Source organism: Gallus gallus, chromosome 4 (genome assembly GCF_016699485.2).
Source record: "Gallus gallus isolate bGalGal1 chromosome 4, bGalGal1.mat.broiler.GRCg7b, whole genome shotgun sequence".
In the NCBI taxonomy this organism is placed as follows: Eukaryota; Metazoa; Chordata; class Aves; order Galliformes; family Phasianidae; genus Gallus; species Gallus gallus.
The window spans coordinates 81,777,682-81,804,014 of NC_052535.1; the positions used below are offsets into that span (position 1 = coordinate 81,777,682).

At 44.4% G+C, this 26,333-nt stretch overlaps 1 protein-coding gene across 12 annotated transcripts; it reads left to right on the top strand.

Annotated features, from left to right (window-relative positions):
- The first annotated feature begins 1,489 nt into the window (after nucleotides 1–1,489).
- Nucleotides 1,490–26,093, top strand: MFSD10 (major facilitator superfamily domain containing 10). Of its 12 annotated transcripts, none has more exons than XM_046940663.1 (14): nucleotides 1,490–1,641; nucleotides 2,566–2,689; nucleotides 4,887–5,076; nucleotides 7,135–7,246; nucleotides 10,356–10,459; nucleotides 11,412–11,570; nucleotides 13,864–14,052; nucleotides 18,110–18,218; nucleotides 19,017–19,128; nucleotides 20,450–20,558; nucleotides 22,205–22,295; nucleotides 23,721–23,768; nucleotides 24,560–24,649; nucleotides 25,466–26,093. In XM_046940663.1, exons 3-14 carry the CDS (start codon nucleotides 4,906–4,908, stop codon nucleotides 25,666–25,668), a joined length of 1,497 nt encoding a protein of 498 aa, XP_046796619.1. In that variant the 5' UTR covers nucleotides 1,490–1,641; nucleotides 2,566–2,689; nucleotides 4,887–4,905; the 3' UTR covers nucleotides 25,669–26,093. The 12 variants fall into 12 exon arrangements, with proteins under 12 accessions (XP_046796619.1, XP_040555258.1, XP_040555255.1 ...); XM_015285862.4 differs by lacking the exon at nucleotides 1,490–1,641 and adding an exon at nucleotides 1,893–1,960; XM_040699325.2 differs by lacking the exon at nucleotides 1,490–1,641 and adding an exon at nucleotides 1,893–1,960 and having other exon boundaries at nucleotides 7,150–7,246; nucleotides 25,377–26,093.
- Nucleotides 26,094–26,333: the final 240 nt, after the last annotated feature.

Here is a 26,333-nt window from a genome sequence, read left to right on the forward strand (position 1 = left end):
TGAGATGTTGAATTAAAATTACTGTGTGTGCCTTCACAAAGAGTATTGTTAATATTTAATATCAGATTTAGTATTATATACTGTGGTATAATAGTAGTGCGTAACATGTAGTGGTTTACATGAATAGAAATGAAGGACTGTCTCAGCTGAGTGATCAGTGTGGCCCAGTTTTCCATGCTAGGCAGATGTGTCCTGATATACCACAGAAGGTAAGAAGGTGTGGGCTCTCAGATGAACAAGATGAACTCATCAAGTTTCTTGAGCACATTCACCAATTGCTCTCTTGTCTCAGCGTTGCTCTTAAAGAAGGATTTGTTGTAACAGGCCTTTTGTGATGCATCTGTTATGAATTTTAAATCTGTTACTCATTAGGGAGAAAAAAAAAAAAAACAACCAAAGCTATTCTGTATCTACAATCAAATCATGAGACGCACAAAGAAGGAAAATTACCATTTTGCCTTCAGTTCAGCTGACTGTTCAAGGTAGTTTACCTGTCAACGTCAGCTGTCCCAGAGAACAGCCACCCTGAATATGAATACTGCAAAGAAAGGGGGAGAATAAAACTGTTCAGCAAGAAATTGCATCAATTACCTTGTTTATGCAAGTATGAAAGTTTTTTGCTTTTTTTTTTTTTTAATTAGAAGTTCAATCTTTTGGTTATCAGTTGAAAGTTAGTATGCAGTTTGATGTTATCGGTCACGTCTTGCAGAACTTACTATCCACCTCGGTGTAACAGTATTTTGTGTAAGCCATCGCTTTCTGCCACCAGCTGCTGCTGTGTGGAGGCACTGAGGCTGCTTCAAGCTCAGCAGTTAGCTTATTGTGAAACAACAACTGAGCTCCTACTCCTCTGCTGGGCAGAGTTTGATGCCTTCAAGTATTTAGCATCATACTAATATTCACGATGTGACGCTATGAGGTGCTATCTGAATCAGCATTGATCCTTACATAATCCTTCAATTTTCAGGATAGGCACTGCGTGTATGAAACTCCATTCTTCCTACTGAACTGGGTATGTAAATGCTCACATAAACAAGAGAATGGCAGCTCCCTGTTTGACCTAATTGGCCCATTAATCCTGATGTCACTTTTAGGTTAAATTTGGATAATCTTATCTACTGGGGAATCTGCAACGCATCATCTGGTCCCCATCCACGTGTTCATAAGTGTAATCCCACATTACCAGCAGGAATACATTTCCTTGAAGGGAACAAGAAGGACTTGAAAAACGTATTGCTTTATTTCCTTATGCAGTTAAGACGATGAAGATGCACTTTTTCAGTATGCTTGTGCCCGTACACTTGCATTTTATTCCAGCAGGGCAGATGCCAGGCACAGTCAGACAGCAGAATGGCTTTAGGCAGCAGTATTAATACCGTATTCACATTCTGTGTGTTCTAAAACTCGGTGTTTTGAAGGAGCAGTTTGCTTTAGGAAGAGCCCCTTTAGAAAAAAAGGAACTTTGCCTTTTTCTGTTGGTCAGACAGCCGGAAATCAGAGCGCACCAAAACCTGGCTAACCGCTGCTGTGTAGCTATGTAGCAACTGACAGAAGAACGTCTCTCTTCTCTTGAAACAGCCGTGCTCTCACTTCCAAAAGCCGCAAAATCGTTAACGCAAGAAGGAACTGCTGCAGTGTGAGGTAAAGATTAAAATTCATGATATATTAGGGCTCGGGCTACCCTTAACTGTGACTGAAAGCCTGCTGAAGCGGCGCCCCTCAGCAGGTCGGCGCTCGGTTTGAGCGCTGCTGCGGCGCGCGCTGAGGGGCGGCCGTTGCTCCCTCAGGGAGGCAGCCCGGCCCGGCGGGCTCCCCTCGGCGCGGCGGGAGGCGGCTCCCTCCTCAGGGCGCCCGGCTGCATCCCCGGCCGGAAGAGGAAGGCCGCCGGTCGCGAGGAGAGCCGGGGAGGAGCCGCCGCCCGCAGCATCCCTAGGGACGGCTCTCGGCGGGCGGAGGAGCGGTAGGTGTCCTGGCGCTGGGCTGGCTCTGCCGGAGGGTGGGAGGGAGGGAGAGAGAGAGAGAGAGGGAAGTCGGCCCGGCCCGGGCGCGGCCTCGCATCGGCGGCACTGCGGGTCCCTGCGGCTCTGCCCAGGCGGCGGCAGGGACTGCGGACCCGCTCTGAGCACAACGCATCTCCGAAGGGCCGCCCCTTCCCCCGCTCGGGTTTCCTCTGCTTTTGTGCTGGTCTGGGAATTAATATGTTTGTTGTTTTTTTTTTTTTTTTCTCCTGGTTAAAAAATTCAGCATTTAACCTGAGCCAGGACTTTGTTAAGGACTCAAAGGAGCCTCCCCGAGGCTTGGATGGGTTAAGGCAGAGCTGAGCGATTTCAAGAGAGTTGGTAAGAGAGTATCAGGTAGCAAGGCCGGGCCTCCAGGTGGAGGTGGGCCAGGATGGAGTGGTGGAGCTGAGGGATATCAGGAACATGGAACATCCCAGGGAGCAGATCTCCCTCCTGCATTAAACCATGACTCACAAAGATCAAATGCTACGGTCGAGGTGAAGTGCTTTGTTTTTGCTGACGGGATGCCAGGGCCTAATAAAATGTTTTGTGGTTTCCTGCCTAGCAAAAAAATACGGAGAGGTTGGAACAACGAAAGCAATGGAGCACAAAGGCAGAAAGATGGAGTGCTCTGGGAGGTTGCGTAAGGGAAACTGCAGCCACGTAGCCTAAACTTCACTACCTGAAAGGTCAGCGCTGGCATCAGAAGGTTCAAGCTGCATACAAGCTGAAATGGCAGTGACTTACGTGTAAAGGATGTTGTCCTATGGAAGGAACATTGCAATAAAGTTCAGCTTGGTGATACATTCTGTGAATGAATACACAAATTGTTAGGAAAAACAAGATAGACACTGCCATACTGAACCCATCCCTTGGCTAGGCAGAGCCAGAGCCAAGGATTTTGTCTAAACAAATGACTGCTTTGGGTTCCAGAGACTCATTTGGGTAAATAAACACTGCTAAATATTTGTGATGTTAATGACATATCATTTTAAATAAAAGGATATTGCGTAAAGTTTAAAGTGCCAAATTCTGAACCTGAGGAGAGGCAACCATGGCTACACATACCGACTGAGGGATGAAACTTGGGAGAGCAACCTTGCTGATAGAGATTTGGGAGTTTACTGTGTGCAGTTTGGCATACCATGGTACAAAAAGGACATAGAACTGTTAGAGAGTGTCCAAAGGGGAGCTATAAAGATTGGGAAAGGTCTGGAGAGGAAGATGTGTGAGGAGCAGCTGAAGTTGTTTGGTTTGTTCAGCCCAGAGCAGAGGAGCTGAGGGGACACTTCGTGGCAGCTGCCATGAGGAGCGGAGGGGCAGCGCTGAGCTCTGCTCTGTGACAGCGACAGGGCCTGAGGGAACGGCATGGAGCTGTGTCAGGGGAGGGGCAGCTGGGGGTGAGGGAAAGGGTCTGCACCAGAGGGTGGTGGACATGGAACGGGCTGCCCAGGGCAGTGGGCACAGCCCTGAGCTGCTGGAGCTCAAGAAGTGTTTGGACACCGCCCTCAGACACAGGGTTTGGGTTTGAGAGGTGCTGTGTGGAGCCGGGCGGTGGACTCGATGATCCTTGTGGGTCCCTTCCAACTTGGACCTGAACACAACCAAACTGCTTTGTTCACTGGCAGATTTAAATGTATTATGCCAACAAGTGAAACAGATTGCATGTGACCGCCTTCCATGGTTACCTCACGGTGTTTGAACTTTAACAGCACTTCAGTGCTGGTAAATTGAATCCACAAGTAAGGAAATGTCATGAAAATATTTATAACTGAGCATAACAAAGTGTTAGATCTTTAGTTAGTGTAGCAGGATGTTATACACACATTGACTTGTATACAGAGTATGGTTTGTCTTGTCTAGAATAGGATTTGTATGAAAATGTGCTCAGTGTTTTCAGTCCTGCCTTATTAAAACCAATGGGTTTTTTGTATTGAAGGACTTTCAGCTGAATTAAATTGTTTCCTTTTTTCCTCTTTTAATGTAACAAATATTCAGGGATTTTTGCAGTGGATGGGGCTTCACAATTTCATCACTGAGATGTACTCCTTGCAAACCTGAAATTCACAGTTTCATGCTTTTTTGTATTGCTCCATGTGTTGGATGTCTGTTGAAGTGGAAGTTTTTCAGAATGTAGACTGATTTTTTTATTTGCTAAATACGGAATGTCTGCACCCTTGTTTGGGTCTTTAACACTATTTCAGAATGTTTTTAAGGAAAGAGTTCCTCCTGATAGTTCTGACAGACTGAAATGCTGCCTCAGTCGTTTGATGCCCCAATTCATATCCTGTGAGGGGCCGCCAGACAGAAATTAAGAGAAAGTTTCAAAAACTGGTTGTCTTGTTTCTGAAGCATCTGCTGCTGTCCAGCTGTGCAGGATCTGTCCCGAGGGCAGCATTCCTGCAATAGTTTGGAAGTTTACTTTCTTTTTTTTCCTTTTTAAGTGATATTACTGCAGTCATTTACAGTATACACTGAAGGCATAAAAAGTCTACTAGTTACCTGAATGCAGATAATCAAAATGAGAGCACCTTGTCTGTTTTACAGTAATGCTGAATTTAAAACATTTGGTAGAGCTTACTTGCTTGTTAACAAACTTCAAATGCTCCTTAGTTCTATACTATATTTGGGGTGTTCCTCTAAAAGAGTTAATAATCTTATTGCCCCTGTTGCTCGGTTTTCGTGAGGGTAAATTTGCTACTGAGCTAAGAACCAAGTCTAGACAAATGAAGTCCTGTTCCCTTTGAAAACCAGGTGGTTTTATATAACCATAACTTATATTTATTATTATGAGATCCATAAAAAATGAGAATGAGTCAGTGAAATACTGTTATGAAAGGCCTGCAAAATGCTTCCTGTTAACTGGATATAAATGTAATTTTTTAGGATCAGAGTACTTGGGAACATGGCTCTGAGAGAGGGAGAAGCCAGCAGCAGCTCCGCCGATGACAAGCAAGAGCAGAACTGCAGTCGTGTTATTACAATCGTCTTCCTGGCACTCCTCATAGACTTGTTGGGATTTGCTCTCATCTTGCCACTGTTTCCTTCCATCCTTGATTATTACAGCCAGACCGAGGTAAGCAATGGAGGAAGGCTGCCTGCTGAAAATTTTAGGCATGAGATATTTAGGGAAGGATAGAAGAGAATTCCTTTGTCTCAGGGCAACCCAAATAGCTGTAGGCAGAACAACATCCAGCACATATAAACTGTTTGTGGAGTGATTTTTTTGTTTTGTTTTGTTTGGTGAACTTATGTAAGATTCCTCTTTCTCACTATTTCATTGAAATGAGAGATTTGTTCTGAGAGAAAATTCAGTTATTTCCTGGGAGCTGTTCTTTGTAATTACTTTATACTGGCCCTGACTCTTCCTATTCATTTGATTGTTTGTTGCAGTGACCTTCAACTCATCTGAAAGATGAATGCTTTCATGTGTCATAATGTGTGTTGCTTTTGAGTGCTGTTTAATTCTGAAAACTGGGATATAGAAGATCTGGCTGCAGTATAAGATGCATTTGTATCTATCTAGCTTAGTTTCCTCCAGGCTTGTTTATCAAAACAAAGAGCCAGACACTAATGCCTAAATGCATGATGTGCTCTGTAATCGAATCATACATTATGGTATGCAAAATCCATCCCTTATCATCTGGCTGCTGAGAGCAGTGGTATCAGCAAGAAGTCCCTAAGGGATTTTCATAATTCATTCACCAGTGGTAGCTAAGGACCAGATTGGGTGGACTGGATAGGCTGAGCAGCAAGAGGTGCCAAGCCCTGCACCTGGGGAGGAACAGCCCCACGTATCAGGACATGCTGGGGACACCCATCTGGAAAGCAGTTCTGGTGGACACTGAGTTGAGCATGGAACAGCAGTGTGCCCTTGCTGCCAAGAAGGCTAATGGTATTCTTAGCTGCTCTAGGCAAAGCACTACTGATGAAGAAAGATGATCCTTCTGCTCAACTCAGCATTAGTGAGGCTGTACCTGAGTACTGTGTCCAGCCCCGCACCCCCCAGTACAAAAGACCATGGACTTGCAAAAAAAGTCCAGCAGAGGCCACCAAGATAACCAAGGGAGGAACTGGCACACCTCTACTATGAGATGCTAAGAGCTGGGACTGCTCAGCCTGTAGAAGGCTCAGGGGGATTTCATCAATGTCTATATATACTCATACGTGAAGGGAGAGTGCAAAGAGGATAGAGTAAGTTATGTTCAGTGGTTCCCAGTGCCAGGACAAGAGGCAGTGGGCACGAACAGGAACACAGGAGGTTTAATCAGAAAGTACTTCTGTGCTTTGAGGTGGAGCGCTGGTACAGGCTGCCCATAGAGGTTGTGGGGTCAACTCTCAGGAGATTCTACTTTCACCCACCCCTGGCATCACATTCACTATTATCAACATCTGTTCTTAGAGAGGAGATGACTACTGATGTAGGAATGAAGGGCAGAAAGTCGTATTGGTTCCATGCTGTGCAGCTGCTCACGGTTCCCACTGTCAGGTGTTAGCAGACAAGATGAAGTTGTCAGGGGAGAATTATTTTTGCACCCCACACCTCTATCTCACAGTCCCTTTCCAGCCCCACTCCAGCTGCAGCTGTAGTCTTTGTCTTCCCTCCTATTCTGTCTCTAACCCTAACCATAACCTCTGGGATCTTCTTCAGCTTCCAAAGTATTTCTTCTAGCGAGGATCTTCACCTTTTTTTCCAGGACCCTCTTTTCAAGTCCTCCTCCTCGTCTCAGGAGCCATTCTTTTCCTCTCCACCTCTTCTTTTCTGTGGAGCTAACACTCCTGGCTCTCCCAGTCTAGATCACCTGTACTTTATCTGTAGAGGTAGAGTGTCTCTCAGGCTGCTTTATTAATTGAAGGATGTGGAACATGCCATTTTTAGTCTAGGTTTTAGAAGTAGTGGGACTGATAGTTTAAAAAATTCTAATCCAGACATCTGCCCACCCAAACACATATCCTCAATTACCTGTTCCATGTTAGCATTCACAATTTGAGCTATTTTTAGCCTATGACAACAGGAAATTTTCCCTGGGAGGAGAAGAGGTGGAATCATTTATCATCATGACTAGTTCATTAAGCTCTGATGCTGTCTTTGGAAATAAAGCAGAGACACGATCTTTCTGCTTCTATTTCCCAGCTATCTGTTTTACAGGATGGATTATATTTGTCATTGCAACGTGGTGTGGACTGGTTTGCAGCAATGGTTGGAATGCCTCCAGAGAGGAAATACAACAGTGTCTTGTTTGGAGGTATGGAATTAAAAAAAAATAAAACTAAGATATTGTATTACTTTCAAGTTACCTCCATGTTGTTGTGAGGAATGATGAAAAATTGACAAAAAAAAACAACAAACAAACAAACAAAAAAAACCACAAAAAAACCTCAAAAAAGTCACCACAAGTAGCATATTTGCATCTCTTACAGTAGACTATAAATGATTTTGTTTTTGTAAAACTAACAAAGGGGAATTACTTGGACAGTACATCTCTGTCATTTGGAGACATGTAGACAGGCAGGAGGAATGGTCCAACAAGAACTTTATGAAATTCAGTGAGGACAAATGTGAGGTCCTGCCCTTGGGAAGGAGTAGTCCCTGTTGTTGATATGGGCTGGGCACTGACTGGCGGGGAGCAGCCTTGCTGTAAAGGTCCTCAAGGTCAAGCAAGAGATGTTTAGGCTGGAAATAAGGAGAAACTTTTTCACAGTGATGATGGTCATTGGAACAAACTGCCCAGAAAGGTGTTGTGGTCTCCATCCTCAGAGGTTTTCAAACTCTGATGGGATGAACCCGTGAATGATTCAGTCTGACATCAGAGTTGACCCTATAAGCCACTGGAGCTGACTTTCAGAGATCCCTTTTAACCTGAATTATCCTAATTTGTTCTTCAGATTGCTTCAGAAATGCAGACCTTATTGTTGGACTGCTAGTTGAGAGTTAGGAGCCTGCTATGCTGGACCCTGCACGGTCACAGAAATTACTCTCCTTTCACAACTGATTGGAGATCAGTCAGTAGGAAACACTAGAATTGGAAGCCTGTGAGTTCAAATCCCACCTCTCCTAGGCAGCTATAGTGCAGCACTGCTTTTAAGTCTTATTAGTCCTATTAAATGCAGCAGAACTGCTGACTTGTAGGGTCCAAAATCCTTTGCTGTCACTAGAACACTCCAAGGTGGGTGTGCTCCCGCAGAGGTAGTACAGGAAACCCAGTGCTCACATTCATTCAGATTACTGGCTTTGAATGGTAGGAAACAGTTGGAGCCCTCAGAAGCTGCTTTCTGTCTCCTCTGAGGCCTGGCTGCAGGCCTCCTCCTCGCTCCTCCTCACAATCTCAGGCTCTGTTCAAACACGGGACTCGAGCTCATAGCCATGTCCAACTTGCTGCCTTTCATTTTCCTTTCTGTGTCCTGCACTCCAGGGAGTGCTGTATCCCTGGGTTTGGCTCAGTTGCTTTCACGGGGAAGGAGAAATCTCTCTTCTCTTTTCAGAGAGGTCCACCTGACCTGACCCTTTTGTTCATTGAAGAAAATGTAACATGTAACTGGGAACATACAAATGAAATGTTTGTCTCAGGAAGGAGGCTTTTACCTCTTGATATTCTCTCTTTAGGAGAAAAGTGTTCAGGAACTGTAATGGGCAATGATGGGAATGTCCACCTGACAGCTGTGGGCAGTGAGGATGGGTGCCACATTTGATTCCATCTCTTCTGCTGGCTTTGCTGACAGCCCCTCTTAGCCATCTGATTTCCTAAACCAACAGAAGCCTTTTCGTTTTCCTAGGTTAGCTTTCTGCCAGATTGAGTTGAATTAGCTCACTGGAGAGCTGACCAAGGCTGCAGGAGCAGGGAAAGATGGACAGGCATTCTTAGTTGTAGTCAGCTGCTCATTCAGCCCATCTTTTCTGACTGCATCTTAAACGGTCCTAGTGGAAAGGTTCATTACACTTGTGATGTTAAGCAGAGGCCACCACGATCTTCCTGTTGCCTGTATTCTTTCATTACCTTTGTCTGCAGCACAGAGCATAGAACTGGAAAGATGCTTGCAAGGTTATCTTGTTTCTGCCAGTGCAGGGTATATTCTGTTGTCTTTCATCTTTGCTTAGACTGCAACCTCTTCAAGGCAGAAGCTTTCCTTGCTGATGTCAAGGCTCTGAGGATACCAAACTATAACTACCTTGATCAGCCACCGCCTACACCTTTTGACAGTGACTCAGGAGCTGTATTTCAGCTCAGGCTTGGGCCCACACCTAAGCTGTATCATAGGTACAGCCTTATTTCCACTTGTTTTGCCTCATACTGTCACCAGACAGACCCTGCTTGTGGCACCCTGATCTGCCCAGTCCACACTGGGACCACACCTTGGTTAGTGAGGGTACTGCCAGTGTTGTCACCCCCAGCTCCCAGCTTGTTCCTGTTGTATTTGGCATGGCTGAGCATTTGTGGTGCTTGACGTACAAGGAAGACAACTTCTCTCGTTAACTTAAACTGCCAGTGTGTGAAATTGTAAGAATTTTTTAGACTTTTGAGCTGTTACAGGGAACTGTTCCCCCTGAGGTATTCAGTATCAATATTCTGCCTCCCTTAAGCTTCTTCTCATCTCATCTCTCCTAATCTTTTTTAGCTTTGATAACAGGATCATCTGAGATGCATAACCCAGTTTTTCTTTTTTTTTTTCTTCAGAGGAAAAATTGTGACAGCAAGGCATTTATTTGCCTGCTTGTTGAGAGTGTAGTGCAAATTAATGTGTATGTGAAGCTAGAGATGGCAAGAGAAAAGAGGAATTAAAGATCACAGTAGCTGGAGGCAGATTTCAAAAGACTCTTGGAGTCTGTTGGAATCACTCCTACCTCTTAGTGTGCCTCTCTAACAGCAGTGCTTATATCCTTCTTCCCATGATAAGAAGGAAAGGAAAGCTAATTATATGTGGCAGAATCAGGTTCAAACAATCAAAAAATTCTTAAAAGAATTATGACTATTAAAGGCTGCATTATCTCTGCATTAGGAACAGAAAATACTTGAAGTCAGTTTGGAAAACATTGGAAAATCTGCATACCATTATAACCAATGAGTTTCAAACCTCTTCTCACCCATGAAGTAACCAGTGACTCATCCAGCTTATCCCTATTACTCTGGTCTGTCTGTGGATTTGCTTATTCATTGAAATAACAATGGAAGATCAGTGTTCTGAGAGTGACTTGGTTTCAGAGACTAAGCTGTTCTTTGTAGATGTTGTTCTACATTTAATTGTGTGTTTTTAATGGACATAATGGAGTGATAGGTCTGGAACAGTTTGACTTTGTACCTGAAGATGAAGGCAGCACATCTGATGATAAACATTTTTATTTATTATTTATTTTTTTAGGTCTGATTGGCTCAATGTTTTCCATCCTTCAGTTCTTCTCCTCTCCCCTCACTGGAGCTGTGTCAGACTGCTTGGGCAGAAGGCCAGTCATCTTGATGACAGCGGTATGTGTCTCACACTGGTTTTAGTCACGTTATTTCACTACGCAGCTGAAGGCACCATGGTCCCGTAGTTAGCACAGAAGATAGGAGCTTCAGTCTTCTAGGTCTGGTGGTTGTTGACTTCTTGCCAAGTCACTTAGTTACACTTCCAAAACAGATTGCTTAAACTGAAGTTCCCAGATCCAAAATTGTACATAAAAGACACCAAAATACCTGTTTCTTGTGATTTTCCAAAATTCCTTACCTTTGTGTATGAGAATCTGACTTCAGCTGTACAGTTTGCAAATGTGAGACATAATCCCTGTATATTGATGTCCTCGAGTGACTGAGGGCTGATCACTTCATGACGTGTTTCAGAGAGCTTGGAGTTTGTTGGTTAGGCAGTACTATGTTACTTTTCTTATAGAAATGATCGTTCTCCAAGAAGTTTTCTCTCTTGCTGGTCAAAGTGTGGGGCTGTAGTTACAGAAGCATGTGTGTACATACATAGTGGAACTTGGCAACGAGTGATATCCAAAGCCAGCTGTCTTGTAGGGCTGTGGAGACTGAGCTAAAGAAGTATATGTGTTTATGAATGATTATGAAATTAAATGGCTAGAACTGTGAGCTCTTATTTTGAACTCAAAATTCTCTTGGGAACAAGTGGAGCAGCATGTACTGAAGTGGTCTTATGCCCAGACTGATTTAGCTCCTTTGAGTTTTCCTTGCTCTTCTAATGCTATTGGTAGTCTCACAGTTATATGGAGATTTTGTGGCTTTGTTTCTACTCTTTTGTATCACTGTCCAGGACATAGCCCAGTATCAGTATATTCATGTGTGTCTGCTGTACAGTTTTTGGAGCAGCTGTTGAAAGTCAGAAAAACAAAGCAAACAAACAATACAAACGTTTAGCAGGAAAATGCAAAAACAAGATACATTTTCTTGCCCTTAATAAGAAACTCTTTCTTGCTTGCAGATGGGTTTGATAGCATCTTATGCACTATGGGCTGCATCTCGGTCTTTTGGCGTTTTTCTTCTCTCCAGGATGGTAGGTGGAATAAGCAAAGGGAATGTCAGCCTCTGCACAGCTATAATTGCTGACTTGCACTCTCCAAAAGCACGGAGCAAGGGCATGGTGAGTAACACATGTGAGATATATGGTTGGCTTTATTGGTTCACTTTTAGTTGATTTCAGGTGCTCAGGATGTCTTCCTCAGATGTGCGTTCATTGATCAAGTGAAAACATGACTTTAATAGTACATTGCTTTTGAAAACATGCCAGGTCACTTTGCTGGTGAGCTCTCAGCTGTTACTTGTCAGTGACTTTTACCTACAAGAGAAATGCAGGTGTCTTAGATGTGAAAACAACTATAGGCCTGAGTATTAAAACTACTACTCCTGTTGATAACTCTAATCCCGATCATAACAGCTGAGAAAATGAAGGATCTTTCATCTCAGAATGGACCAATTTTGGTGACTGGAGCCCAGTTATAGGACAACCCATTTTTCTAGCCTTTCTAAACTGTGGAAGTGCAGCAGTGCTGCCCAATATGCCTCCTGCCTTCATTGGATGATGCACTGACTTCAGGGTCTGGGCTCAGCGGGTGACGGATGTGGTGTTTGGCTGACTGAGCAGCAAGTGTTACAAACATCTGCCCTTTCCTCTTCTAAAAGGCAGCAGACCAGATGGAAACACCCTACAGGCTGAACTTTGGCTGTGGATTGCCAGTTAGGTCTTTTATTTTATGAAAGCCTCAGGGCCCCAAACCTCTATTAACAGTGTTATAAATCACTATGTGGGACAGCTGCTTCTTGGGAAAGCATTTCACAGTGATAGCTAACGAATTTTCCAAACTATTTATTATAATCCTGGTGAACCAAAATAAATTCATGGGGAAGGACAGCCATACAGCACTGGTAAATAAAATGGGTCGCATCTTATTTTTAGGGCTTGAGAGCAAGTAGTTTAGTACAGCATGGCTGACATCCATATGGCTAAACTGTTTCTTCTCTTCTTTTTCAAAGCAGTGTAGGCATCTTCATTCTGCTTTTTGAAAAGAGTTCTGACTGATACTATTCCCAAACTGTGCTGTAGCATTGCCTGAGAGAATGTTACTCGGGCAGGCTGAAACAGAACAGGACACCTGAGCATGATCTCACCTCCTTTAGTTTAGTATCACAGGTAAAGTCAAATAGACTAAAAAAGCAAGAAAATGGTCTCCTGGGATGGCACAAGTTTAGGTCCTGCATGTGAGAATGGATGTCTCCGCGTGTCTCTTAAAGAAAGTGAGGCACATTCTGCACTGTTGTATTCTTAAGCAGTTTGGCTGAGACAAATGACACAAATCAGTGTTCTGCTAAGCTCTCATCTGGTATGTGCAGTTTCTACTTCCTTTCCTATGTGCTCATTTCATAGTGAATTAACAAATCCTCTTTAGTGCCTGTACTACACCCAGGTAGTTCTGAGAAGCCTCTCATTTTTTGCTATGTTCCTAAATACAAAAATTACCAAATCAATTCAGAAGCTATAGACATCGTAGAGCTCTTGGAGCGGGTCCAGAGGAGGGTCACAAAGATGATCAGACGGCTGGAATGTCTCTCCTGTGAAGAAAGGTTGAGGGGACTGGGCTTGTTTAGCTTGGAGAAGAGAAGGCTCCGGGGAGACCTCGTTGTGGCCTTCCAATGCTTGAAGGGAGTATACAAACAGGAAGGGGAGCAGCTGTTTACAAGGGTGGATAGTGATAGGACAAGGGGGAATGGTTTTAAACTGAGACAGGGGAAGTTTGGGTTAGATATTAGGAGGAAGTTTTTCACTCAGGGGGTAGTGACACACTGGAACAGGTTGCCCAAGGAGGTTGTGGATGCCCCATCCCTGGAGGTATTCAAGGCCAGGCTGGATGTGGCTCTGGGCAGCCTGGTCTGGTGGTTGGTGACCCTGCACATATCAGGGGGTTGAAACTGGTTGATCATTGTGGTCTTTTTCAATCCAGGCTGTTCTATGATTCTATGATCACTCTATTTTCCTACACTGGTGCTATCCTTCCTTCTCCAAACAATTTTACACTACAAAAGTTTATGTGGTGGCTGAAGGATCTGCTGGCTGAGCAGTTCCTGAGGTGAGAGTCATCCTTACCTTTCTCAACTTCCTTCCCCTCATAATCATACAGGGAATGGTATCCCTAGATATCCCTTCATCAAACTGCAGCTTGTCACTGCCGCTTTGCTGCTAAGGTGAAAATAAAATGGGATGTTTGGAAATAACAGCTTTTTCACATTCAGTGCTCTTTGCTGTGCATTCCTTACATCCTCAGGGTGGTTACATTTGACATTTACATTTCTTTAAGGCAAATACCAAGGGTCTAGTTTTAGAATTGAGCTACCTTAACAAACTGGTTTCTAAAACTTTGTGTCCATTTGTATCTCTGCAGGCAATGATTGGTGTTGCTTTCTCCCTTGGTTTTACCCTGGGTCCCATGATTGGAGCTTATCTAGCCATGGAGACAGAAAAAGGAGAAGTCTTCTATCTTCGTTCAGCATTATTAGCACTCACGTTTGCAGCAGCTGACTTGATTTTCATCTTCTTCCTGCTTCCAGAGACACTTCCCAAAGAAAAACGGGTAAGCAGAATTTGAGAATGCCGAGATACTGGATGTAATGAAGAAAGGGCTGAGCCAATATCTCAGGAATTTAGCTCATTCCTGGGACTAGCATTTACTATTATCAAAGTGGTTGTAAGATGGTCTCACCTCCCAGCCCAGTGCAATATGAGAAATGTTTGTAGTTAGCATGAATGATAAATTGCTGGTTTTGCTGTGGTCAAAAGCTAATGGGAACATGGGAGGGAGAGGATGAATTTTTAAACTACAATTGTAATGACTCCCTGGAGAAGAATTTCAGCCAATCATTATAGTATATGCATCTGAGACCGTGGATCTTCTTCCAGTTACCCAGTATATATTAGAATTTATTTTAACTGTTATCTTGTCTGTGCTTGATAATTTTGAGCACTGAAGTAGCGGTGACTCTTATCTCTGAGCTGTTCTGTTTTCCACAGACATAAAATATCTTCTTATGCTAAAATGCAGTGACTGTTTGGATTTGTGGAGCTGAACACTTATTAGCGTTATGGTTTAATACTGTGTGACTGGGTGCTGTCCAAGCTATGGATCTGCTACAAAGTCTCTTGGAACAATCTCCTTTGGTGTGGGAGAGAGTGAATTCAGCCCTAGATATCTGAGTGAAACATTTGATTTGAGGTCTTCAGCTGGATCAAATCTTTCCCATCATCCCTTGTTTCTAAGCAGCACTCACCCATTGAATCATGCTTGGTCTCTCGATGGCCAAACAAATTCACTGATACTAGTTATTGCTCACAAGCCTTGTCTGCAGTGCTCCTGCCCAGGCAAAACCTCAGACCTTCCCTGATTGTTTGCCAGCAGGGTGTGTCTGATGTGAAGTTGTTTGCTCATGTACTTTCCCAAGCACTACCATTTTTTAAATTAATTAATGTTTTTACAGCTCTTCCATGTGTCATCTATTCCCCTTTCCTATTTGGCTGTTTCTAAGCATTCCAAATAAAATCCTGCTGTTGATTTGGGCTGCACATTCTGAGGTGATGGCAACATATTTATGTAAGGAAGTGCTGTAGAATCCATGTTCTGTAACAATTCCATCTTAGCTGAAGAAAGAAATAGCTACAGGGCCATACTGCATGATTGTTGACCACTCCTCTTCCCGTTTCATTATCCTCTTGAGAGTTCTACTGGTAAACTAATCTGTGTTAGTCAACATGACTGAATTACGATAAGAAAATGAATATTCTCTTTTAGCACTTTGGACTGTGCCTGCATCAGCAGCAAGTATTAAAAGAGGAAGATGAATGGTTCCCTCTTGGGGTCAGGTTGCTAAATCCCAGTCATGCTAAGTACACAAGACGTTTAATTGCTAATGTGACCATGGTTTTTCCTCCTGCCTGGAGTGGAAGAGGAGCAGTTTTCTTTCACTCTGGATGGCAGGGAAAAGGCAGGCGTGTTGGCTGCCTTCTGACATTTGGCTGGACTGTGGTGGAGCAGGTGTTACTGGAGTACCGGTGTGGAATGCATTGGAAAGACATAGCTCTAAAAAGGGGGAAATGGTAATGACAACCTGTAGGAAGACCCATCAGTGGGATCAGACATCTGTTTCCTTGACGTATTCTGTGTTCTCATGATATTTATGTTCCTCTCAGTCCTCTTTTTATAGAAGAATAATAGAATACCCCAAGCTGGAAGAAACCCACAAGGACCTTCGAGTCCAAGAGACTTGAGAGAAGAGCAAATCTTTCTTTCATTCATGTTGGAATTAACATGTAAAACCAGGAAGGTGAAAGGGGGCTAGGGGCAGAAAGCATGGGACTTCATCCAAAGAGTTTTTGCTATCCTTACTCTTTTTCCCACTATTCCTCAAGTTTTTCAGGTGAAGAGGGACCAGAGACTTACGTGAGGTGGACAAAAGTGATGCTACCATGACTTGCTTGGTAGGAGGCTTGAATAGAGATGTGCCTCGTAGAATCTGGACCCTTTTGGAGCTTTTGTGTTGGTTTTTAGCTAAGCAAGCTGTGGGCATTGCTGGCTTGCTGAAGGGGAGGGCTTACAACTTTTTTCTCTGGTGTTCAGCTACTCATGTTAGAACCACACATAGGGCTATGCAGCATCACTGTGCACGATAATCAGTGTCTGACTTGAAGGTTAGGGCTGGAAAGCCCTGGCTACCTTCCTCATTTGGACCCACTGTTACTTCATGACACAGTACTTAATACCTCTGCACTGGAAGAATACAGCAAACAGAAACTGTGAGAAATGTCTGCTGTTCGAGGTGCTTTGGGTGATCATGAGGTAAAATTGAGCAATTCTGGAATAAGAAGTTATAAGCATAGAGATTAAACACAAGATAAGACATTGCAGATTTTGAACCTGCAAAGAATCTAAGCTCTGTACAGTGTGTGACAGTCACAGCAATGGGCAGTGTGTGCTTTGTTATTTGGGGGAAGCAGAATGCTTTCATCAGTTGTAAGAAAGTTTTCATCTGTCAGTGGCTGAAGTCATTTCTAAATTATTGCTTCTAGGGCAAAGATGGAGAATTATAAAAGAAAAAGTATATTTCTACATAGATAAAATCAAATTTGTAGTGGCAGTATTCATATCTGACGTGAATAATCATTAAAAGACATACAAAGTGCAGATATTTTTTAATACTGGCAGATGTTTTTGAAGAGACTTACTTGCTACTGGGTTCTGTATGCAGCACTACAAACACTGTGATGCCAACAAATGCAGGAACTGAGGATTGCAACAAGCCAGCTTCAGGAAATCCTCTTACAGGCCTCATAAAAGCACGAGGAAACTTCTTGGGAGTGTCTGTTTACCCTCTGCAGTACACACGGTGGAGGGGAAATAAATAGCCCAGTTTGCCTTATGTGGATCAGCAGCTTTATGGCTTTACGTAATAACAGCCTGCTCTATTGAAATGACTGTTGTGAGACTGATGGGCTCCAGAGCTATGCTGTCGGGTGCTCAGAAGCTCTGACTATCAAAACAAGACAGAGGTAGGGTTGATAGTATTTTGAAGGTTGATTTGTTTACAGCTTTCTTACAAAGCAAGTCCTCAGGCTGTACACTGAGGTGAAGTCCCACTGGTAACGTGACCTTTAGTCTCAGCCTCTAAGGGGCAGTAGTTTGTGCCTTGCCCAGCTGGACTGAGAAGGAAACTCATCAAGTAAAGCCTGTGCAGTGCTTTGGGAGTGTTAAATGCCACCTGTGACTACTTGGGATTCTTGAGTCTCTTCTCTCTTCCTGTGACTATCTTGCAAAGTGACAGCCTAAATTCTCCTGTTTTATAGGGAGATATTTCCTTAAGAATTTGCAGAGTATTTTTTTCTTTTATATGTGTATATATTTCATATTAAACAATAAAAAATAGAAAAAAAAATTAATTCTCAACAGGTGAAAGAATAAGCATCTCCCAGACTGTTGATGAGGAGCAGGGATGGCGTTGCTGGATACAAAATTAAGTTGAGCTGTGCTGTGCAGTGCTACAAAATAAATCTTCCCCTGTAAGAAGCCACGCAGTACTGCTGTATAAAATCTCACTAGAAATCTCTCTGAAGAATCAATCTCTCTCTAAAAAATGGTATTTTTTGTTGCTTCCCCAGGAGGTGTCACTGGCTGTCTAAAAGAACCACCAGTACCCACACAGGCTGTCACTGCTACACCTGCTGTTCTCACAGCTGCAGCACACCACAAATCCTCACCTTTCAGCTTGCAGGCAGGTTTGCCAGTATTTACCCAACACGCCTTCGCTGGACAGGGGGGATGATGAGAAAAGCCACCAAATCAAGCCACCTTTGGGCTGTGGAGAATGAGCTGTTTCTGCTTTTTAGGGAACTTGGGGAAAAATCTATTTTCTGTTTCCAGAGAAAGCTGCTAGCAGTGCTTTACCTTCTGGTTATAGCGCTGGAGACAGTTCTGTGTTCAGAAAGTGTGGGATGTTACTGTGTGTCACTCAGGCTTCAATACCAGTTGCATTGTTTCATTTCAGGTAGTTTATTTATATATCAAAGCACTTCTGGATGTTCCTGTCAATTCCTTGCAGCAGAAATTGCATCAGTTTTTGAAATGAACTTCTTTCTTTGATCAGGTCTCCTCTGTGACAACCGGGTTTCAGGCAGCAGCTGACCTGCTCAGTCCTATGGCTTTATTTCGGTTCTCTGCAGTCACCCAAGGAAAGGAGGCCCCTTCAGATCAGAGTAAGTGTTAGCTGGCTGTTTGCGTTCGATTGGATGTCTTTTTGTATGTGGAGATGGTTTCTGTTCAGAGACTTCAGTCATGCAGTTTTGGAAGCGGCACTTTGTTAACTGTTCTACAACCCACTCTCTCAATTAATGTACTCAGGCTGGTTTTAGAGATCAGTGTTTTGAGAGTATCTGACTTGCTGCTCCCTTGTCCCTCAGGCAGGGGGTAGCTGGGGTAGGCTGCAGTAAGTGAAGGACTTTAAAAAGACAGATGCATGAGTAATGGGCATTTGAGTACGCTGCTCTGAGCTGCAAACAGGGAAACTTCAGCTGGATTTTTCTTATTTCGGGATATGGAGATGTGGGGTTTAAGCTGAACATTTACGTTCATTCAATTATTTAAACCATAGAAAATAAACCAGCATTTGCTAGGTACGCTTGGCACATTGGCCCTGCTTTAGACAATCTTGTCTTGAAAGCAGCATTCAGGTGTTAGACTGCATGCTAGACTGGTTAAAAAGAAATAAATCATGGGATGTATAGCAGTACGAATGTGTGGCAGAGGAACTGGACTGGGTGAGTGAGAGCACTGTGATACAGGGAGAGATCAGGTTTTTTGGCTCTCTTCTCACAAGTGGAGGAAACGTGCAGAAACCATTTTGTGGCATGTCTTGTATGGATATTTAAAGAGAGGATCCTTTTCCTTGTACAGTTATTAAATGTCACTCCACTATTGCTGTTTTTCAAGCGCTGCCTGAAAAACACCACCATATCTTTCTCTCTCTTTTTCTGGGGGGTGTTTTCTTTGTTTAGATCTTCAGAACCTCAAAATCTTGGGCCTGGCTTACTTCCTGTACCTCTTCCTGTTTTCCGGATTGGAATATACGCTGAGTTTTCTTACTCATCAGAGATTCCAGTTCAGCAGGTATAGCATGCTTAAAGGATAAATGTTGTATGTTTTATTTAAGATATTTTCCAAAATCTTAATTTAAGGTCTTTTATTTTCAAGAGAGACGCTGAGGTTAGTAATAGCCAAAAAACAATCACTGCATTCAGTTCCACTTGGGCTCTGCAGGAAGAATTTAAGAAAAAATAGGCATACTATTTATCACGACAGGAAATACTCAATGAATTCACAACTTCCAGGGCCTAAAGAGAAAGTCAATACACAAGATTAAATTAAAGCTGAAATATCTACAGCTGATTTGCATAGAAGCTTTTCTCTTCCTCCCCAGAAGAGTTCTTCAGTATCAGAACTCAAGAAGGCCAAGGATGAAGGGATAGCTATTTAACTGTATTGCTCATCTGAGTCCTGTGTTACATATGGTGTGTACCACAGGGTTTGATTGCCTTTAGTCAGACACTAGAGAAGAAAGAGAACAGAACCCACTAAAGGAAGCTCAGCTTGAAATACTTTTCCTGCCAGCTCATAGGAAGATTTCCAGCCAGGAACGTGATCTTACAGCTTGATTCCTTGATTGGAGTAATTCTCAGGATTTTGTCTCATCTCTCTATGTCTGTCCTTCATTACAGTTTGTGACTTAATTAATCTGTGTGCAACAAGGAAAGGTCTTCTAGTGTGTTAAGCCTGCTTTTGCACAGTCCTTTCAGCATAGCCATGTAGTGAGATATACAGCTTAATGCTGACTGTACGGACTGTGACAAACAAACTTGTTACAGAGGTGAGAACTGCTAGCTGCAAATATCCATGTGGTCAAGTAGCTAAGAGAGGAGAAACTGGAAGAATTACCTGAGGGTGGAGGGAGTGCTAATGCACGCTTCCCAGCGCGATACATACTCAGCACTGAGCCAGTGCCCATGCTGTGCCTTGCTCCTCTGTCGACCTCTACGTGAGCAGTGACAGCAGTCGTGAGAAAGCAAAGTGCTCACTGCTCAGAAGCCAACAGCTCAGTGTGTACAGCAGGGGCTGCCCTGGCACAGGGTGAGGGCTTGGCTCTTTGTGGGCCACCCTACAACAGATCAGCTACACCACTGTGCTCCAAGAGAGCACTGCAGTACTTGCCGGCAGCCATCCCATCTGCACATAAGATCTCAGCTGTTATCTTGTTTCTGTTTTCCTGCCACGGAAATTAATGGCAGCTATATTAAGAGCTTTGCACTGCCTGAGTGAACACCTAAAAGCATTTTCTCTCTCACGTTCAGGAGAGGGTCTACACTGCACCTGCCAATCCCGGGGTGGAATGCTGTATGCATGACTGTGTCAACTGTTTTTGCCTCCCTTCCAGTATGCAGCAGGGCAAGATGTTTTTCTTTATTGGAATAACAATGGCTGTGATCCAGGGAGGCTATGCTCGCCGAATAAAGCCAGGAAATGAAATCAGAGTTGTAAAAAGGGTAAATATATATGTCAATATTTTCTTTTTTTTCCCCCCACAAATCTGATGCATCCATTCTCAGTCTAAGGAGCAGTGAGAGATGGTTGGAGGCTATAGCTGTACTTGTCTGATCAAAAGAAATTTATCTGTTTTCATTTAAATGACTTCTAGATGTGAATGATAAGCAGCTATTGCTCTAACGGAACCTGGGAATATCAGAGGCATTTCTTAGCATATCAGCTATGCTGTGACTGAAACTTTTAAGTCTTGGAGAGCTGCAGTGGGGAATGTGAACAGTATCTGTGCAAGTTGAGTTAAATGCTATGAAGATTATGCTTTCTTTCAGAGTTTTCTCTTGCAGTGTAGACATTGAAACTATGAAAGCGGCTTCACAGCTGATCTGTCATGCCTTTCTGGCTTTTCTTGAGAACTCTTTCTGCTTGTGAAACCACCCTCATCCTGCTCCCTGGCAGGCAAAACGTAGGATATGCCCGTTGTGAAACATTTCCCTGTGAAAGAAAGCTGGCACAGCCCTGCTAGCACCGCTTTATCCTCTGCATCCGCTTCCTCTGTGTTCTCTGCCACCCCGCTGCGTTTGCTGCCACTGTACTGCAGTCTATGCAAGCCGAGGCTCACCCTGCTGATTTCAGTACTCCTTCCTCTTCCCTGCACAGAGAGGTGTGGGTACTTTGCTGAGATCAGTTAGCTGGGCTGGCCAGTGGCTATTTGTAAACACTCACATGCACTGTGCAGGACCTGCTGGCCCCCAGGTGCTCCTCCTGCAGCTGCATGTGGCTTGAGCAGCTCGTGTGGGAGTTCCTCCTTTTGTTGTAGTAATTCTGGCAATTCCTTTATGAACCTGTACTGTATGGCTTATGCGTCTTCTCTTGGCACAGCAGTTACAAGAGGCTTCAAAACTGAGTTATCAAAATGAGACATTCAGTGAGAATGAAGTTAAAACATTCAGCTGAGAGAGGTGCAGCAGCTCTTAGCTCCCATAGGAAAAAAAGCACAGATCAGTTATGTATATGAGGGAGAGATGGCAGGGGAACTGGAGTCGTCTCTTGGAAGAGGGGAATGATGTTGGTTTCTCTTGTAGCGAATCCATTTCAAATGCCATTCTCCTCATTTTTTCTTCTTGGCTCCATAAGTACGGACTCCAAAAGCTGAAGGGCAGGATGTGGTCCTTCGAGTCAGCCAGCACTGCTGAGAAAAAACGGAGGAGCTGTAGTCCTGTTGCTTGCAAGCTTCTTCATCTCTTGTGTTAGCTCAGGAGATGAAGAGTTAAAGTGAGATTGCTGGACTGTTCAACTCAGAACGAGGAGGGTTAAAAAAGTAAATCATGTGAAAGAAGTGCCCAATCAGATTTTTCTCAGTTGCAGAAAATCAGTCATGGGCTATAACTACAGCCTGCCTTAGAGGGGTGACTTCAGTGCTTAGATGGTCTGCAATGCAATAGTGAGAGAACTGAGAGGTGAATTGTGCCCATGTGTGATGGGCCCACGTGCCCATCCAGCTACATTTAAAATGTCCATTCAGGAAGAAAGGGCTTCCTGCTTCTGGTCTAAGTGTAACCCAGCAGCAGAGGAGACATGGCAGGACACCTGGGGTTGGGCTGTAACGAGAATGGCTGACACGTAACGCTGTGTCTCCTCCGTTCTGCAGGCCGTTTTGTTGTTGATTCCAGCATTCCTGTTAATTGGATGGGCTGCAAATGTGACCCTGCTGAGCGCTGGACTGTTGCTGTACTCTTTCGGTGAGCCATTCAAAAGCACAAGGAATTTTTCTGCATATTAAAAAAAAAGAAAAGCTGCACGTCTTATTTCAACCTACGTAACAGAAGCTGATGCTTCTGTTTATAAAATCTAGAAGGAATAGTGTCTGTTGCTTTCTGATGCTGTTTGTATCCAAGGAAGTTGCCGTGGTGACGGCTGAACGCATCCCCGGTGCTCCTGTTGTCCCATCTCACTGTGGGGCTTTTGAGGTTTTTTTCCTTCTCTTTCAGCAGACTTTAGAAGAAAAATATTCACTGAATGCTCATCTCAGGAAAAGCACCAAGAGAGCATTTCTCTGTGTTTTAGTGGTAGCCATTATTCAGGGAAACAGCAACAAATGATTTGGATTTATCTGTGATGGAGCATTATATCTGAAAAAAAGAAAAGAGACTTCAGATATTCCCATACTGCCAACTATTGCTAAGCAGCTTCAAATAAGACTAATTATGAAAAAGGAAGACAGACTCATCTTCTGCACAATACAGCTTGATTTAAGAGTAAACTGCCAATCACAAAATACAGCTACTTAGTGCCTTACTTGTGTAGGAGCAGCTGAGTGTTGGTCAGGCTTCAAAATCTCAATCTTATCTACAGCTCACCTGGATTTTGACAGCCTCTCAGTGAGAGCTGGTATTCATTCTGTGTAACTGTGCTTCTATGTTAAAAGCCTGGTCCTCCAAGCTACACACCTGGGTGCAGGATACCAGCTCAGCCATCCAGAAAGAGCCTCTTCTCCCCCCCTTTCCCTGCCCTGCCCCAGGAGTTATAGCAACACATTCATCCTTCTGCTCTCCAGTTGTCCTTTCCTTCCCAGAAACGATTCAGCTTTGTATGCTGAAAGCGTTTCCCTCTTGGCAGAGAAGGTCCCTGTTTCAGTAAGAGGCAGTGCTGGCTGCACAGCTCTTGGCTTTTGTTAAAATGTTGTAACCTCTTCTTGTTGGACTTAACTCTCTTATTTCCCAAGGCAGAAGGTAGCTACCGCTCTCATCCTTGACTAAAGCCTCATGCATGGCACAGGGCCGTTCCACGTACAGTCACCTCACAGTCTGTTGGAAATGTGAGCGATTCCCTCTCCCTGCTGCCCCGACAGGCCTGCACTGATTTGGAACTGTCCCACTTAGCTGCTCTGACATGGCCGCCCCTTTCCCAGGGGCTCCTGGGATGGAGCACTAATGGGAAACACCTGCGCAGAGCATTCCTGGCTCTGGGCTCTTCCTGCAGGTTAGCTTTGAGGCGGTGTTTTCATTACTGAACTGGATTCAACCTTATGATTCATTGTTGGTACAATGCCTCAGAGCTCAGCATTTTTCTCTGCAGTAGTAATGAGTTCGCACCACATGTTTGTCACTACTGTTGGTAACTGAACTCTGCTGTTCATTGACAGTCTGTTTTGTGGATTTTTCCAGCTGCTGCCATTGTTATCCCGTGTTTGTCTGCAGTGGTATCAGGCTACGGTGAGTGCTCATTTTTGAGGGGCAGCCCTCAATCACTTAATTCTCCTTTGTGCACAGTGGGCTCAAATGAGGAACTGACCTCAAGTTTCGAGATGCAGCAGCAGGAAGTCGGGTCCTTGATACAAAAATGCTGGACGAGAGCCTCAGGCTGCTTGGCTAAAGTGTCCCCCTCCTCCCAGCTGCCTTTAGTAAGAGGGAAATCATTCCTTCTTGATGCCTCAGAGAAGATGGGGGTGTGTGGTAGTGGTTGCTATGTTACCTCGCAAAGCAGATGTAGCTGTGTTGGCAGCTGTAGAAGACAGCTTTCTTTAGCTTTGGTTCATTTCCAAGGTTGCCACACTGCAGTGCTGGCTGAGGGGAAAAGTAAGGTGATGGTATTTTCTATACCTGTGCTGCCCTGGCCAATTCCAGAACTGCTTTAAAATCTAGAGAAGCAAACGTAGCTCTTCTATGTAGAGTAAGGCTTTTTGTTGGTTTTGGAGTGTGGGGTTGGTTTTTTTGGTCTGTTTGGTTTCTGGGGTATTTTTTGTGAGCAGGGAGTCACAAGGTGTGCATGGACAAGCACGCCTGACAAGTCCTGATGTTTTGTTTGAATGAACGTTTACCTTGAGGGAGAAGGAAAAGCACAACTCAGGCAGCAACTGTGAAATGAAAGGAAGAACAGCTGCACGTGGGAAATATGTCCAAAAGAAGCAGGCCCCAAGAGCCAGAGCAGTACCCTGCTCTTCATGCTGTCCCTGCCCCAAGCAAAACAAAGCTCCAGGCTGACTGATGGCTCTCTGCTTTCAAAGGTTCGGCCAGCCAAAAAGGAAGAGTGATGGGGATCCTGAGGAGCCTCGGGGCTCTTGCGAGGGCGCTGGGACCTGTCCTGTCAGCTACAGGTGAGTGGGGCTGTGTGCTCCAGCCAACACACACTGTCACTGTAGGTGCCTGCAGCCAGGCTGGGGCAGAAGGAAGTGTGGGAGGGGAACCACCACACCTGTTCCATGCAGTGTGTCCCAGCCTTAACTCTGATCTCAGTTAAATCTGCGTAAGGTCGGAGCCTGTTTCCTGGCCACGGGGACAAACGGTGCTCCTGCAGGCAGCAAGCTTCTGGGAGGGAAGAGACAAACTTCAGACTACAGCAAAACCAAGATGGCAGAACAACTGCAGAGCACAGCACGTGTACTGCCCTTTCCTCCAACCCCAAGCATTAGATTTATGCACATTTAATTGGAGCAGATCAGTAGCAACAACACGAGACGCTCAAGAGCAGCAGACAGGTATCAGCAGGAGCAGCTGAGAAGGATGTGATAGGGACAGTTAGAGCTGCCCAGTGACTGAAGCGGGTAAGTGAACAGGAACTTCCCATTTCTATACTGAATGAAAACACCCTATTTAAAATAGGTGTTTTTTTCCATGCTGTTTTATATTGGAAGAGAACTATTGGCAGCAATACTATGAGCCACCTCCTGTTTATAACACGCAAGCAAGAACATGCAGTAAAGATTCAGAGGTCATGGCTGTACTGGTACCCGCGTTCTCCATTTTAGCAGCAGCTCTGAGTGCTTGCTCACGTATGTGCAAGGACAGTTATGCTAAATATAACAAAATCTGTTTCCTTTTCAGTGTACTGGCTGGCAGGGGCAGAGAGTTGCTTCACCATCTGTGGAGCTTTTTTCCTCATCCCTTTCATTTTACTCGGTTCTATCAAACAGCAGACGAAGGAGGAGTAGGCAGAGGCAGGAAGAAACCAGAGCTATCACCAGCTGCCAAGGATCTCCCCACCACACAGTTCTCACCATCTGAGTCCACTGACCAGACTGGGAGAAGAGGATGTTCTGGAAGGCGAGGTGCAATGACCATGTGCAGTAACAGCGGGCTGCAGATTTCTTGTGGCCTCCACAAGCACTTCAGTTGACCACGGCCTCCCAGCTGGCTTGGCCAGCTTTGAGAATGGAAACAAAAAAGGGAAACAAAACACAATGACAATTTGACATCAAGTGCTGATCGCCACCACACTGCAGTCCATAAGGAGTTCTTTGCACATCTTTGTCATTAGCACAAGCCCAATGAACCCCACTGCCCAAAGCCTCCATGAAGAGGACTCTTCTGCCTCCAGCTAGCAGAGAACAAATGTACAGGAGCTGTCTGACAGACACTGGATGCTGCACAGCCAGTGTGATGAGAGCTGCACAAGTTATCTATCAGTGGACCTGCCTTAAAACCTGACAATCAAAAAGAAGAGCAAGCGGCACGCTCCAGGCTTCCTGAGCCTGACCGGTACTTTGGTGTTAAATGGACTGTTTTTACTATACAATTAAATTCAGCTGTTTTATATTTCTAGTTCTGCGTGTTTTTTGATGACCAACCACTGTTTGTTTGCATTACAAATAAACTGTTATGTTGTGCACTCATCCATTCAGTAATCAGTGCAAACCCAACACCGCCACTATGCTCTGGCACAGCAAAACTGGAGTCCAGGAGCCCCCACGAGGGGCCAGAATCCCCCAGCAGCCACCAGTGCTGCCCAGCAGGGCTGGGGCAGGTGCTTCAGCAGAGGCTGTGCTGGAAGGCCAGGGGGAG

What these genes read in the sequence shown, in the direction of transcription:
- MFSD10 (XM_046940663.1), top strand. Translation starts at nt 4,906, where the DNA reads ATGGCTCTGAGAGAGGGAGAAGCCAGCAGCAGCTCCGCCGATGACAAG. An exon ending in CAGAGATTCCAGTTCAGCAG is followed by an intron (nt 19,129 to 20,449) that starts GTATAGCATGCT and finishes CCTCCCTTCCAG; the next exon opens with TATGCAGCAGGGCAAGATGT. An exon ending in TGCAGTGGTATCAGGCTACG is followed by an intron (nt 23,769 to 24,559) that starts GTGAGTGCTCAT and finishes CTGCTTTCAAAG; the next exon opens with GTTCGGCCAGCCAAAAAGGA.